Source organism: Taurulus bubalis (assembly GCF_910589615.1).
Source record: "Taurulus bubalis genome assembly, chromosome: 14".
NCBI lineage: Eukaryota > Metazoa > Chordata > Actinopteri > Perciformes > Cottidae > Taurulus > Taurulus bubalis.
The window spans coordinates 15,323,912-15,340,556 of record NC_136602.1 but is presented as its reverse complement, the minus strand read 5'-3'; the positions used below and the strand labels follow the sequence as shown (position 1 = coordinate 15,340,556).

General features: G+C 40.4%; 1 protein-coding gene across 1 annotated transcript in view; it reads right to left on the bottom strand.

Annotated features, from left to right (window-relative positions):
- LOC306746614 (uncharacterized protein) overlaps nt 1-16,645 on the bottom strand; it is a gene marked incomplete at both ends in the record, with an annotated part of 92,456 nt that overhangs the window by 49,230 nt on the left and 26,581 nt on the right. Inside the window, 5 exons of the mRNA XM_079229547.1 lie at nt 7,459-7,512; nt 8,067-8,093; nt 8,200-8,229; nt 9,939-9,974; nt 11,754-11,807. Coding sequence (XP_079085673.1) covers nt 7,459-7,512; nt 8,067-8,093; nt 8,200-8,229; nt 9,939-9,974; nt 11,754-11,807 — 201 coding nt within the window. The remainder of the gene's footprint in view (nt 1-7,458; nt 7,513-8,066; nt 8,094-8,199; nt 8,230-9,938; nt 9,975-11,753; nt 11,808-16,645) is intronic.

Below are 16,645 nucleotides of genomic sequence, written 5' to 3'. Positions count from 1 at the left end.
GTCAAGTTGATTCAGTTCATGCGACCCTATTTGACACATGACACTCCATTAGTGTTGCTATGACCTGGCAGACATTAAAACAACATTTGAAAATGTTGGCAAGGTATTAGACACAGGCCAAGGCGATGCCAGGCCCTGAAGAATTCTGACACTGGAGCAGCGAGGACGTGCATATCGCTTGTGTGGTACAGCTCTGACTTCTGAGAAAGTCGTGAGGTTGTAGATGTGTGAATGAGAGTCGTGCCCATGCCAACTACAGCAAGCCTATCTAATGCTCAGAGGACGCGTTGACCTACGTTACCCCCTTGTTAAACATCAGCTTTTTCACAAATACATACAAGCATACACACGCAGCGACTATAAAAGCCCGTGAACAATGTGTGATCAAAGTGGCCCGCTCAAAGTCTTGCCCCCTGTATTCGTCCCTGTAATTAATTGGCCAATTAATGTGTGTTTATTCTGGACACCCATGGATGTGGCCATTCTTAGGCTCTCTGGGAAAGACGAGAGTCACACAGATAAATCAAAGCTTTGTGCATCTGTCCTTGCATGTGCCAAACTATTTCCCCTGTAGCCCTCCTCTTTCCCATCTGAGACCTTTTCAAAGCCAATCAGGTCAAATCTTTGTTTCATCCTCCGTCCCAATGCACTTGACATTGACAAGATTAATTGCCTTGTGCACTGGGCAAACGTGTTACCTCCTGGTGTAATACAGGTGTCAAAAGCGAGGCTCTCTGGATTTCCTCAACATGGATTCGGACAGGGAGGGGGAAGAATAATCCACTCCATTTTGTTCAACGAAGGGTTAACGAATCCTCCCCCTGCTTGTAAAATCGCACAGGGTGTAAATCTTGCCATTAAATCTCAGCTGTGAGCCCTGCTGACCTGTAAATTCTTCTCTCCGTGTTACTCTGCCATTGAGCTTCAATGGCAGGGCCAAAACTTTAACTACATATCTACATCACGCTACTGTAGTTAAACACTGCTTTAAAGACACAGACCATCAATATGGTCCTCAACGGTTAAATATATGGTTTTACTATATTTACATTTTTCTTGAATTGCTTTCTGAAATGTACGGCATAATGACTTAAGATATGCCAAAAGTGTCTAAGTGATACATGCCCGCAAGAAGAAAATGAAATCCTCAAATACATGTACAAAACATTTGCATTTAGCCATGATTTATAATTGCTTTATCTTCAATGTACAATGCATGAATGCTTATACATAAGATACAAAAGTATGTTAAGCAGATCAGGGGCATATCAGATCAAATCTGACTGAATGTCGTTGGAAAAAATGAATATACCATATCATTACAGCTGTGTATTGAGCTGGATAAAACCAAAAGCGTGGCTCCAGTCACATAGCTGCTGTTATTTCATGCATTTACTGCATCACCCAAATCAGCGGCAGCCTCCCATGGAGAAATTCTGGCAGGAAGGCTAGTATTCTCACCAGGGACTCGTTACTTAATAATCTCACCCTGCAGGTGCTCTGGTAGAGGTCAACAGTCTGTTACAGTTGCATCGCTGTTCCTGTCTACCTCCACCTATGGAGCAGGAAACCGCTGCCAAATGCTCCAGTCCCCACACGCCAGACCATATCTCCTTCCCTATCACTGTCACTGTCTGCTTTGGTCCCTGCAGACACACATACTGATCCAAACGGACCGGAGCCAAGTGCATCAGATATAATATGAATATTATATATACTGTGGTGGCTCAATTATCTCAAAACGACATTAGCTGAACCCTGTAGAGGAGAGGCAGCTACATTCCAGTTAGAGCATGCATTTGTTTTCCAGAGAGCAGCGTACTGTTTCAAACCAAATTAGGTTAAATGACAAATGCCATTGTGCAGCGAGGATACATATATTTGGTTTTAAAGTAGATGAATGTTATTGTATCCAATCTGACACTAATGTTTTGACCTGCATTATGCCATCTAGAGAATACCAGTAGGATATTGCCCATGCGCACATGCACACATGCACCTTATACAGTTTGGTAGTAGAGAAAAGTGAAATATGATATGGTGGTTTCCTGGTGTGAAAGAAAACATTCGACCACCAGTGTAAAAGGGACAGGTCGAGGATTTCGAGGTATCGAGTGGTAAACCAATGTCCATGCCTCCCATCACCAATCCTGACTATTCAAAAATCACCCTAAAGACAAACAATGTCATTGTTGAGCGCCCGGCTGACGACCTGACCAAGGCAAAGACTGTGTTGGACATGATGATGGCGTTATTCAGCAAGTATTGCTCACAGCCTATCACGGTAGAGGTGGGCGAGGTAGCGAACCCACAAGGTAAGACCTGCAAAAAACCCAGAGGTGGCTTACAGAAAGGACAATTGGTCCAGTGAGTTCATCAACCGAAAAGCTGCACCACCAAAAACTCAGCGGACTCCGTGAAGAGGACCAGCTCACTATGCAGATATAAATGGCTCATTCCTATTTCAGGAAAACACAACAAATCTAAGTTTTAAGTGATGAGACACTAGTGGAAACATTTTACATTATATTCCATTTCTGCAAATAGATCCCTGAAATGCTCCACACTGGCCCTTTAAGCAGCCAGTACACCGATGACCTTTTGAGACATATGCTGGCACAAGGACGAAGGAACAAAATATATGGAAAAAACATGCCTTTGCCTTCGGTCAGGACTTTTAGACAACTGTCTCAGTCATTCAGCACAGGGCTTGAGTGTAAAATGTAAACACCACTATCAATTCCAAAAGACACAATTACCTCCCTCTTCTTTGGAAATGTGGACCAGACAGTTGCCAAGCAAAGACAAGACAAACAATCTTTTCTGCCGTTTTGACAGGTTATATCCATGCCACTTTCAAGAGCCCAGGCAGCTGCCACTGATGTTTGTTACATATTTTGACACAAGTGAAGAACCAAAAGTGTGCCTGCACTACAATTACTGACGGGCATTGATCTGGGACTGTGCTATCACATGATGTGAAGCGATGACAGCCGAAGAATGCGATGTGACAGCAGATGGAATTTTAAGATATAGACTTGTACAAATAGCCATCTCTGCCATATAACTGGAGGAGAGTCTATTAGATGTCTTCAACAAGTGAACATCTTGCCTGCACCAAAGTTATTCTCTGGTTTCATTCAACATCTGGCATAAGGTTTACATGCCTTATGACATCACTAAATGCACTTGTCGGGAAATAAAAAGCACACTAATAAAAGGCTCCATACTGCTGTATGTCTACAGTCACAGGATATAAATGCATTAAAGCCAAACCGTATGCATTTGTCCTATATAACTATTGTATAGTATAATCTCTGTAAAAAACATTAACATGAAATATATGTATGTTTTAATAACTATAATTAGTAATACTTATAATAAATAAAGATGTAACACACACAAGGACTTGTAAATGAATAATTGATGATCCTGTAATTAGTGACAGCATAACGGCTGAGAGGGAGAGCTGATTCAGCATAGGATGACTAACCAGTTAGTATAAGTATAGTGCTACCATATCTTAGAGCTCCACTCTGTAATGCTTCTTCAATAGCTATCAATAGTCTGGGTGGATTTCTTTCTCTGCGGCACACCATATCATTTAGTGAGAAAATTATTTTTCCCAGATTAAAAGTCTCTCTTTTAATACTTTTCCCTCCACGAGGTCATCTTGTGTGGCCTCGCTAGTAATGGTCTCTGAGCCTTTTCACCTTTATCGTGACTTTTGTCCTCTCTTATCTCCTTGACATATGAGGCAGGCATCTCATGTGGCACAGTGTCATCCACCCACACTCACAGCTGAGGCACGCAGATGAATATTTGCATGAGAAACAAGAGCCATTTAACAGGGGAGAGATACTAGAGGCAATCGGAAGGCAGACAGTTGAAAATGTCACCTCTTACCTCGTGGTTAAGTCTTCATAGCATCAAAGATTACAGACATCTCTTCACCTCATGCACGATAAAAGATACCTGCATGTTTTTTATTGAGCTACATCTCACCAGTTAGGAATCCATATAATTTGCAAACAGTGCCAACTAGTTCACTCTCTAAGTGAAATAAATAAATAAACAACTACCTAGATTTAAATAAATAAAAGAATAAATCAGAAAGAGGATCCACACTGCATTATTCATTTGAAGAGAACACATCCGTAGACAGAGCAGTTGCACTGTTCTGCTTCCTAGGTCTTGCTGGAGTTTCATCATCTCTGCACTCACACAGCTACAGTATGTCTGAACCAACACTGTGCAGCACATCTGTCAGACGTGTGCATTTTTCCAAAGCAGGGCACCAGAAATCCTTGACAAACTAAAGGCCTTCAGCTGATTAAAGGTTATTTCAAATGTGTTGCATTCACATTATTTAGGTTCAGAAAAATGCATCAAAAGGCATCAAAGAAGAAAGTTAATCGTTTTTCAACCAAAATAATAAAGCATATGTATAGAGAAAATCTATTTATAAGGCTTCTCCAAAACATGTAAGTAGAACTGCCTGTTCATTATGTATGACACACGCTTAGAGCAAAGCAAGGGAATCAACATGGCATTTGTTGGTGACATATATTTAGCAAGGACTTATTTTTCTATACAGGTAAATTGATACCACTAATAAGGCTTAATGTGGTGTTAGGGATGGATTAAAACTCAAAGACCCACATTGCAATGGGGGGAATCCTTAAGATGATTACTTATTAATCCACAGGAACCTACTGCCTTGCCCAGGGGTGAACCCATGCCTGCACTGAACCCACTCACAACACTGTGCCAACTACCAAAGCAGAGTATGCTGGGAAGACTTGGCACAACATGAATAAACCAAGCTTGCCGTGGCATTCCTGTGCACTTTGGCTTTGAGGAAACCATGTGCATTGACCAAGCAAGCGTAGGGTTTCAGTCCTATTTTGAGCATGAAAAAATACGTCATTTGGTATTGGTTTGGCAACGCTTTCTTCAAATCCCACATCGCTTTTGTATGCACACAACACTTTATTATACAGTCCCTCAAATTGATATATTGATGGGTGTCCGGCAGGCGTTTCTCTGCACTGGATGCCGTACGAGAATACCAAATACTTGGCTTACAAATGACTAAACTGAAAACTGAAATTCCAAGGTTGTTCCCTTCAGCATGCACATGTCTCGCCTCCTCAACCTGTGTTGGACAGGGTCAGCCAACAATGACAACACAGGGCTCAGCACGTCATGAGAGCACCTGATTAATATTTTAGCACCACACGGTTAGCGAGGGGGACATATCCTTTTTTTTACTGGTGCTACCCATCTTTTTTTTCTGCTGTAATGTGCCACTGAAACCCAGTCATACTCTTTGACTGCCATTCTGTGTCAACGCCATCCATAATAGATAAAACCAAGTCATTCACATTACTATTGATGGCAATGTGTAATGTGGGGAAAATACATTCCCATAAATTCCTAGATATAGTTGGACTGGCCCTTACCTCCACCCTAAGAAACTAAATTAGTCATCCATCAAGGTAATGATATAAAATCAGGATTCTGTGAATGTTACACATGGGGTCCCAGAGGGGGCTGGGTGACTGCCCTTGATAGCTGCCTTGATAGCTGCTGTTGCATATGTTGCTTTGAGCTTCAGAGAAGGATCAGTGAAAATGGCATCATTCCTCTTCTCCATGATATGCCCTCCACATCTCCTTGGAGTAAATCTAAATGGCTTAGAGTGCTTGTATTTTCTTTAACAATAAATTGAAGTAGACAGTGTGAGAGATGGTCTGGCTTGAATCTAAGGCCTTGTGAAAGCTTTCTACTCCCAGCTATTCTATGAAGGTTTTGGAGTGGTCAGTCTATGTCAAGATATTCTGCATCACTTGTATATCAGCTACAGCTCTTTGTAGAACCAATAGGTTGAAAGCATGGGCAAGAGTTGATAATTGGGTGAGAGTCTCTCGCTGTATCGGCTGACCACTAGCTAGCACCTGATAATGATGCACGTCCACCTTCCGAAAATAGGCTGTCAAACTGCAGAAACACAGATTGGTCAACAACTTCGAGGCCACATGTGACTCGTTGAGCTAAGAATAAGCAGAAACCTTAGTACATTAACAGTCACCGTGAAGTCAGCCAGTCATCAAAGACAGGGTATTAATAGATCAGAACTGTGTCTTCAGCAACAGCAACTACAACAACAGCAGAGAGTCTGGAAGGGCCAGCTTAAAGCTCTGTGGCTGTTTTACCGACAAGATCTTCAAAGACTGCAATACATTTTAGAGTATATAGAAAACCAAGACGCCACAACATCAAAAGCAAAGTGATTCCTCAAAACCAATTATGATTGAAAGATTCATCATAAAACTGTGTTCCAGAATGAAAGTGCACCCCTTTATCGTGGCCCCTTTGACGCACTGTCCCTACTTAAGTCAGGTTAGGTATGAAATAACACCTGGCTTATGAAATACAGAGACAACAGCATCAAAAAAAGAAGAAAAAAAAACATCTGCTCCAGACTCTGAGCTCACTTTTAGATCCTGTTACTTCATGCATTGTGGGAAATGATCCATTTAGAAATAATAAAACTGATGACAGATCATAAATTGTTAATGTTATGGGAACAAGTTTTGAGTTTGAGTGCATTCACACACAGAAGGGTGGAATTCTTGAGATACTGTCCAGATGCTTTGAGTATTGTGCATCATCTCGGCCCATTTGCCAGATCTACATATAGTTGCTCTACATCTCAATTTATGTTAAATGTTGCTCCAATGTTCTCTTCCTGTTCTATAACGGAAGAGCCTATTTTCAATCACGGTGACAGGTGAAGGTATTCACACAAAGTCAATTAAGCTGGACACAAAAGGACACTCTCTCCACCTGTTCTTGAACATTGCCTTTCAGCTGTGACGTCTGGAAACAACAACATTCTTGCTGTGATGTCTGGGAACAACGACATTCTTGCTGTTGGTCTTCAGCCCACTATAGCTTTTCAAATGTAATGAACTTTTGCAAATGGTCCCAAACAGACCGTTTTATGGTGCAAAACTCTGTAAAGAAGGCCTCCTGAATTAACAATATTGTAGGAAATGTATACAGGTACTTTTGATTTGCGACACAAATCCTGACGCTTGTATTCCGAACCACAGTTATTACAGACAAAATACATACATCTGGTGTAATGTTTCAGTTGATTCAGTCAAGGGCATTGTCTTTCTCCCAAATCAAGCTGGCCTTTTGTAAACTATAATGCGCGTGATACTGATCAAACCGTGAGCGTGTGTGACCCCATTGGCCTTGATGCCCATTGATTCATTGTCAACAAGCCCACCCATCTCTTCTCTCTTTGCTACAGATCATCTTCACCTCCCCTAAAACAACAACAGCCACTCAGCTGCTGTTTGGCCTTTTCCCAAGCCAGATCCTCTCAGTCAGTACAACCGCTCACCAGGCCACACAACTGGTGGACTGTTTGTGTTTACTCACCTTTTTGCCCTCTTTGCCTGGTTCCCCTGGCTGACCCGGTATCCCAGCCAATCCCTGTGGAATACAACAAGTATCATAATGAATTGGGTGCTACGTTCATGTGGTATTGCAGGAGGATATTACAACTTGTTGTAAAAACTGATGCAGACAGATGTTTGTGCCACATGTTCTCAACAGACCAGTGGATAAACAGTGGGCTTATTTGCAGTGATAGGAAAGGCAGCAATAGCTGAGTTAAAATTGCTTGAATAGATAGAAGGGTGTATGTACAGCTGCGGTTTCCATTCTTGCGCATTACCGGTTTCCAGGAGACTTCTCCAGGATCCCTTTTATAGGCAATTTTCAGCCTTGGTTGATCAAAGCGTCAACTCATTATTCTACACAGTATCTTGATAAGGAACAATTACTAAGTTAATCAAGGTACATACTGAGTGGTGATTTTCTTTGGAGGTTTGTGTGCAAATATATACTTATTGTGCTTCAATAATTGCTTGTTGAACCTAATAGTTGTACTTGATTGGTTGAGAACATTGTATGTGCACTCTGTCTATCGTGAAAAACAGAGGACAATGAGATACTATAATTAAATGAAGCAATTCATGTATTACCTTCGCTCCTTTGTCACCTGGAGGGCCCTAAATGTGACAAATACAGAGTTCTGTTAACAAGAAAACAAAAGCATAAACTGAAGAGTACAGAATGTTTCGATATTTTTGCTGAAAACAAAATCAACTTAGATACCTGATCTCCGTTGAGACATTCTTTGTCAGCCTAGGAATCAAACAAACAATCCAAATCAGTCAGTCAGTGTGAAAACAAGACTCACACCATTTATAAATTGTTTAACGATACATGTTTGGCAGTTATATGTAAGCAACACAATTGGTCGGGCGGTAATTATCTTTGGCTGCGGCGACCCGAAGAGAAGTCAGGGCATGGCTATTACAACTCCCCAGACACCCTGCTGGCCACTGTCATGAAAGGGCTGACAGAGTCGTCTATCCACCAGACCACAGAATGGACACAAGGCCACATACAACATCTCGGCTTTCAAACACAGGCCGAATAATTGGTGTCCTTTTTCAATTGGCATCCAAAAGTCAAACTCTGTTGACTTTTCTTGGAAACAGCTGCAGAAATGGACATTCACAACATATGTCTTTCACGTTAGTCAGAGGCCTCATGCAACGAAAGAACAATAATAGAAGAAAAATGAATAAGGAGGCTGACAGCTCTGAGATATTTGCAGCTGTATCTATAAGAAAAGAGTGACAGCTCTGACCTGTGACACTCTGCATAAAACATGCCTTAGTCCACGCAGTGCTTTTGATCATGAATCAATTATTCATGTACAGTGGTGCAACTTTTGTTGGCTTGTGAGAATAGAGGTTTGACCTTGGGGTAACAAGCAATACAATGTCCAATGCAAATTCACCCACTACTTTTTTCACAACATGTTCTGCTCAAACTCACCATCCAATTTACTGGCATTATGTGAGGAAGTTTTATAAGAAATATGTTCGCTTCACAGGAAAAGATTGTTATTTCGCTTGTCCGTATGAATGTAAATTTAGCTTTGGAGAAAAGCTAATGGTTGGCCGCAGTGTTATGTGGGTATCGTAGGCAGTGTGGTGACATAAAAGTGGCAAGCCAGAAGCAGTGGGACACAGTTTTTGTACCACTCCAGTGGTGATTAAAACTGGCAGGCAGATCCCCTCATGATGTGTACATAATTAGCTAACCACCCGCAGTACACCTTTAATCTCCAGCAGCCGTCAACTCCCTGGCTACAATGCACCGAGAGTCTGTGCGTGTTTGCATCTGTGCCCACACATTCCCTATATGCATTGATCGGTGACAATGCAAGCATCTGCTAGTACATATATTTGCTGTCCGCCGACATACTGTATGTACCTCCAATTTGTGTGTGCACTGGGATGAGCACATTTCTGGGATATGTTCTCTGTCCTCTCGGTTTTACAGGACCACAGAGAAAGCGCTAGTACAGCCAGTCCAATTATGAGATTGAAATACATAAAGTGTGGTGTCGTTATTCCCTGGTGTCTGCAAATAAGAAGTCAGCAGGGACAATCACCCACCCAAAAAGTGCATGTCTCACCCATGTGGGATACAGCCAGCGACTACCTGTCAACCTCCACCCCTTCTTCTCTGCCTGGCTGCTCATCCTTATCCTTTCTGGCCCAAGTGAGGAGGCCCACTGAGCCCTGTCTATCTGCTCCTTGTTTGACCCATTCCGAGGTAATGGTAATGTGACACAGACACTGCTCACCTGAGTGCCTCCGTTTCCATCCCTGTGGGCCAGATGTTTTAACACTGTGTGTCAGCCCAAACGCTGCGATATTTACAAAGCTCAGTCCAGTCATTTCAGGTCACACCTCCATGAGTCCATTTCAATATTTCTACTTCTTTTGAATGTCCCTGCAGCATAATGAGATGTAAATGTAACAATGTGAACTTACAGGCAGCCCCGGAGATCCAGGCAGACCTTCATCGCCCTGTGAAGGAAGATAATAATTAGGGAAAAAGTCTTAAACTTCAGTATTTTTAACAAATTATGTTTGCCTTAGAAATGGCTACAGCTGCTAAATCTAAACAATATATTTTGTACTCTTTTGTACATTTTGCCTGAAGGTCAGCCATAATATTTGTCATAAAAACTGAAGGTCAGGTTTTTACTATACATAGCAGTATTATCTCAATATGCACTATAGTATTTACAGTATGTCTTGAAGTCTGATGACTTTCAAACTGTCAGATGGGCTCATGGGCCGGTGCCATTAAATGCGACAGGCCTTAAAATAAACACAGCCGTAAGATATCATGTGAAAGCCTTGCAGTACAGTATTAACAATGGCCAGGTATGATAACATTGTTTGGTGACTGTGACATACAACCAGTCAAGAAAAGTCATGTAAGGGAAGGAGTCGATAACACAATGTAAGCAATGATATCACATGCTTTTCACTTCATCACTTGTTTTATTGTCTTTTCAGATAAAACTCATGTATCATTGTCCAATATGTTTTGCAGTCTCTCCCCTTCACACAGCAATCCCAAAAGTATTGCATACAGTACTGAGTTGAGGATCAGTGAACTTTAAATCTGGCAATACCTGTTTATCAGATGTGGATGAAAGGGGATAAAACGCTGTTTGTAGTTCATATCCATTTTGTTGTCTAAATGAATGTCACAGCTAAAATATGCCTGCTATGGGATATGCAAGGGACTCATTACTTTATGCTTCCAAATCTGCCTCCCTCTGTCAGTTTCAATACAAACAAACGTTCTCTCCACCCCCATCCCCAGCATCCCATCCGGAAAATAGGATAAAATACGCTGAGATTCTCTGTTGTCTTCACAGAAACACACAGACCTCATTATAACTTCAAGGCTGGCAGACAGAGCATTGCACCTACAATTATGTGATGAGTTCTTCCAAAAGACAACAACAACAACAACAACAACAACAACAACAAAAAGCCCCAATATGGGAGGGAAAATGAAAGAGCTGTATATGGCAACTAATTACAGGAAAAACATTTCATCTCATACATGGAAAATAATCCCACAATGGGATGAAAAGAAAAGTAAAGTTTAAAACAGACCAATATGTTCTGCATTGCAACAAGAGTGTATCTAAGTGATGTCAGTGAACAGACTATAAAGGAGCTGCAGACAAGAACAAGGTTTTGCATTAAATCTTCTACTGCACGTCGGGCTTGTCTTAAATCCCAGGATTATGAAACTCTACTGTACATGACATACCTACGTAACTCTCGGATTTCTAATATTTGGGACCAAATGTCAAACATATTCTAAATCAAGAGCGCCTGGGAGGAGTCCTCAAACAAGAAGGTAATAATATGCAATCCACGTCTTTGCTATAGGCTTAAGTCTAATAAAAAAAACTGAGAGCAAGATAAAGGGATTTTGTTGGCTATGTCTATTACAAACAGCTATCCCCATGAATATACAAATACTCTCCAGATATAGTGAGTGGAACATGTTCTCTCATCCGGTCTATAAGCTACGCTATAGGACCATCAATACATTCTTGCTAAGTTATGATAGCAATAACAATATTCTTTGGCCCGCCATGTTTGGAGTAGCAATCATAGCAGTACTTCAAACAGATGGGCAAACCTGTTATTGAGACTACAGCTCATGAAAGTCAAGCAGATTCTGTAAAGTATCTATTTTCGTTTAAAAAAGAATAACGAAAACAATTATGGTGCAATTTGGTCCGGGCTCGTCTGTATGGCAGACTCACTCACTTTGTTTCCTTTCGGACCGACTGGACCAACTGGTCCTGGGTCACCTGTTAGACCCTGGGAACAAGAAATATACAATATATTGAAGTGTGTTTCTTTTTAGTGAGAGTTACGGCTTCAAAGCTGGTTAAAAAAATAACCCAACATGTGTTACAGTTTGTCAGTATGTTGACACTCAGTAGACAAGTATCTCATGCAGGTGTGAGATTACCATGCCTGTCACAACCAGTTAATGAGAGAAGAGCAGATAATGCCGATCATTAGATGCTGCATGTACCAAAAACTATCTGCTGAGAGATTCACAATCAGCTGGTTACATTTCCCTTGTCACACTTGGGTTTAGCAAGGACTGTGCTTGTCATTGCTTTTACACCTTGAAGCCGTGGACCTGAGGTTCCAATTGCACTACACAAGCTTGGGGCAAAGTCAAGCCTCTCGGTGGTGAAATGTGAAAGAGGAGTGACAGCTGAGATAAAGAGCGATAGCTGATGAATGAGGCTTGACACATATTGACAGGCTAAATTTGCAGCGAGCCTTGTTAGGTGTGACACATTTGGGCCAGTAGCAGAAGCTCTTTGAAGTGGGATCGGAAAGATGGGGAGCGTGAGCGGTCTGTAAAATGATTCAGAAATACAATCATTTGTCATGGTTAAATTTAGAGTTACAAAGGCTATTAATAGCGAATTATATATCTGCAGAAAATGATTACCTGCCTTTGTCACATTAAGTCTGGCTCCACTAGAGTCGTGACTAATTATTTGTCTATTCCCTGCAAGCCTCATATTAAACTCTACCATTCAGAAAAACAGAAGCAGCAGTAATACTGGTGTAAAATAAGTGCTATTGTGGTAACAACACATAATGCAGCTTGCCTATAAATTGGACTTATGATGACATGATTTTATCACTTTATGTGGACCCTCTGACCACGCACACTGTTAATAATAGGACAGCTGTCCCATAGCTGTACATTAGAGTCCAATTCTTTATTCAAATCGACGGCCAAACCTCTTTACTGGGGCAATCTGACATCCAGAAGCTAACTCCCCTCTGAGTTATTACCAGAGCTGAGGCAGAAACAAAAGAATACTCAGAGCACAAGTCTCACCTGATAACAAGCATGTAAACAACTTCAGCTTCTGTCAATTACAGAACAGATTTTGATTAATCTCGTCAGAATGTTGCCATCATTTTTATAATGAGGAGATCTTGCATCGTTGTTGTGGTGAAAAGTGTCTGGATAAACATGTTTTGTTGTTAGAGCAATCCTTTCCAGTCATTATGTGGCGTCCTCTTGTTATTTTGAGAAAGGGACCACACGGCTGACGTTTGTTCCCAATCGAAGCTTTGTGTTTGTGACGAGCAAATTTAAACACACTTACAAAACAACATTACTACATGTTATTCCCTTCAGTGATGTCAACGTAAATACTTCAGCATCAATTTACGCTCGAGCAATTTCATCAACTTGATCATTTTCCATCAACCTCCTTCAATAACTCATTACACTGCAACGGTTTCTGAGTTTGCTTCTCCAGGAACACTGTTCTATATATATATGTAATTGTTTGTATGAGATTGATTGAGATATTTCTATGTTGTATTTGTTTGCAGCAACTTGCCCCCTGTTTCTGCCTTGATTTATCTGGTTAAATAAAGGTAAAATAAACAAATCAAAATCTATTAAATTATGCTTGCAATTCATCTGAAGTGGTGCTTAAGTACATACTGAGACAAGGGGAATAATTATTTTAAGATACAGTATATACATGACCTCAGCATAAGTATTCTTCAAAAAGCTGACGACTGACAAAATCTAAAACACACTTAAAATGAATCCCTGGAGCTACTATAAATCCAGTGTAATAATACTATTGTGTTCGGTTATAAATCATTAATATTTAAGGTTATGCTTTTATGTTACAAAAAGACCTTCTCATCCCCAGCATCCTCCCCCACAGACAACAAGAAACAAGACAATATGTGTACAGAAGAGTTGACAGGGAACTACCATCATTCAAACTAATGCAACTGGAATGAACGTGTGCAAGGTGGCGAGTTATGTTTCCCAGGGCGCCCGTCCTGAACAGAAACCAAATGCGGCTCAGTCAAAACAAGTCAATCTCTCACCATATTGAATGATAGTTGTTTACCTGTTTTACAATTTAGCTAAACTTCAACAAAGAAGTTTTAAGTTTGCCAAAATGCTAACAATGCACTCTCTCAACTTATGCCGAGTGATGCTCAAATTCCCATGTGTGCTTGCAGTTTAATTTACTACGACAAAAGATGCTTTTGCTTAGACACATTTGTATTTTTGATAAAAACTTGGCTCAACTGTGGGATTTTTCAGATAATTCCAAGACTGCAGTATTGTCCCTGATAGAACCTGTAGAACTGCACAGCATCTGGACTCGTCTGTACTAATATACATAATAACAGCCAGTGCAGTTAAAAGTGATCCTTCACTTCTTTTGGCGAAGGCTCTTGGCAGTCTTGCAAATTTAGCATTAAATCTTACTGAGGGACACACAAAATAAACATACACATGTTTGCTCTAATTGTCTCCTTTTCCCTCAGCCGTTATCATACCGTGCCGTTATCTAAATTAAGTTTGTGTTTGAATATGTTAACTATATTTGGGGGCACAAACAATTTCTTGTCAAAATATAGAATATATAACTTTTTTTTGTCAACAACCTTTTATGTGATGATTCACACTGTGGGCAATGTAGTGCTATTTTAATAATATATATGTAAATATGTAATATGTTAATTAACTTAATTACAGAAGGTTTACATTTGTTCATCTTTAGTAGAGTAGAAATCCAATGGTATAAACAAATACTGTATTTAATCAAATTTGCACATGACAAGGTTTGCTCTGGGCCAAAATCTACTCTTTTTTTGTTTGTTTTCAACTTGCTTTTTGTCACTGTTGTCAATATTGTACAAAGTGGTGCAGTCAAGTGTTACCTGCCAATATGAGTTATGTCACTGTGTAAAGTTGTGCCAGAACACTCTTTTCCTTGCTCTCTCTCTCTCTCTCTCTCTCTCTCTCTCTCTCTTCTCTAACGCTCCACATATAGATACTTTTAAATGAGTTATTTAAGTGCAATAAGGTGTTAGAAATAATAAAGCTGTGTTGGTATCAGTTAAATAAATTAGATGTCTAATGTATTTAGATAGAGAGGGAAAATATACCTATGTTTGAAATATGTCATATACTGTATCACAATCTTTAAAAACAAGGCAATACTTCATACTCTGTATACCAAGGGTTGAGATAATCTGAAAGTATAAAAAAGATAATTTTAAATCTAAATGGCTAAATGTGGTAGTTTGCAAAACAATAACTAAGATGTAAATCTAAACCAAACTGTTTTGAATAGTCTCAATTTTGCAGCACTCAATTATTAAATTATGATGTATTTTGATTATTGTCAAGAAGATCCCATCTCTGAAATATGAAATATCATATCTCTGAAATATGAAACATCTATTAACCCCTCAAGGGATAAAGGTTTTCCTTCTTCTTGATCCTATCTTCTATATATCATAGCCTAGATAAGATGCTGCCCTCTGTCTAATCTGGACTTGTTGTAGTATTTGTGAGCTCACTTTAGGTGCACAGTGACATGGAGGGAGATGCAGACTAGAAGGGCTGGACATATAGTGAGCTTGAGTTGCAAGATGTTGGCTTTGTATCATTTACAGGCAAGGATGAAGGTGAGAAGAAGGGGCTGGGAATATGCCGGTGCTGCTTGTGTGGCTGTCGTTCCTGCAGCACGAGGTCAGGACACTGTGGGGAGCTGTGTACACTTGCCTGCTAATTACACACAACACTGTGTCTCCTCACTCCTGTAGCGGTGAGGCCACAAGACAATCTGGCAACTCCCCAGCACAGGAGCACTAAAGCAAGAGAGAAGCAGGGATGTACAAATACAGTCTAATTATGTTTACCTCTATCATTTACCAGCCGGAGCGGCTGCAGGTCACGGCCCTTGTCTGACAAGAGCTAGAATAATTGCACGTTTTAGTTACTATACACAATTTAATCATCGCAACCTGGGTTTGGCCTATTGGGGAGAGGCTAAATAAAAAATTGTAGATGTACTACTGTATGTATTCAGAACATTCTGGAGGGGAACTGTTGTAATACTGAATGGCAGGCCGTTAAAGCCCTGTGGAACAGGATCTCTAAGTAACATAGATATCTTGAGTGCCGGCCTACAAATGCCAAGGAGGTTACAGCAGGAAATGCCTTTTGTGACTTTCCATTTGCTCAGCGATACACCGCAGCATACTGTGTGGTGATATCAGACTAATCGCACTGAGTGCTGAAAAAGGTAGCTTAATAGCATGTCGTTTACACTCTATGAATTAATAGTTTCCAATGTAGCCTAAATGAAGGGTCATTGTGTGAGGATATCAGAGATCACTGTCAGAGATCTTCTAGATATCATGTTCTGCGAGGGTAGCTGGACTTTTCTACAACACTTCACTCTTCAACTGAACATGTATCCACAAATGTAACTTGGATTACTCACAAGATAACATGGTGTTCACTCCCTCTGTCCCACAGGTTGTGTATCTGCAAAGCGATACTAGATCACATGCTCATACATAGAATTCTGTGTTCTCAGGTGTCTACTCGCGCCTGAAATAACATACGAGCTTTAAAAATGTAATATGAGCAAATTGCAGTAAAGGGTATGAGAGCCTGACAGTAAATAGGTTAACTGAAATCATCAAGAAAGTTTATTTGTGCAACATCTGTTTTTTTTATTTATTTGTTTGCAATCAAAGATAGTAAGTTACATATTTGCTGGTGCTTATCTTCTTCTTACTCCCAACATGCTTCCTTTTCAAATGCAAGGCATTACAATCTCAAT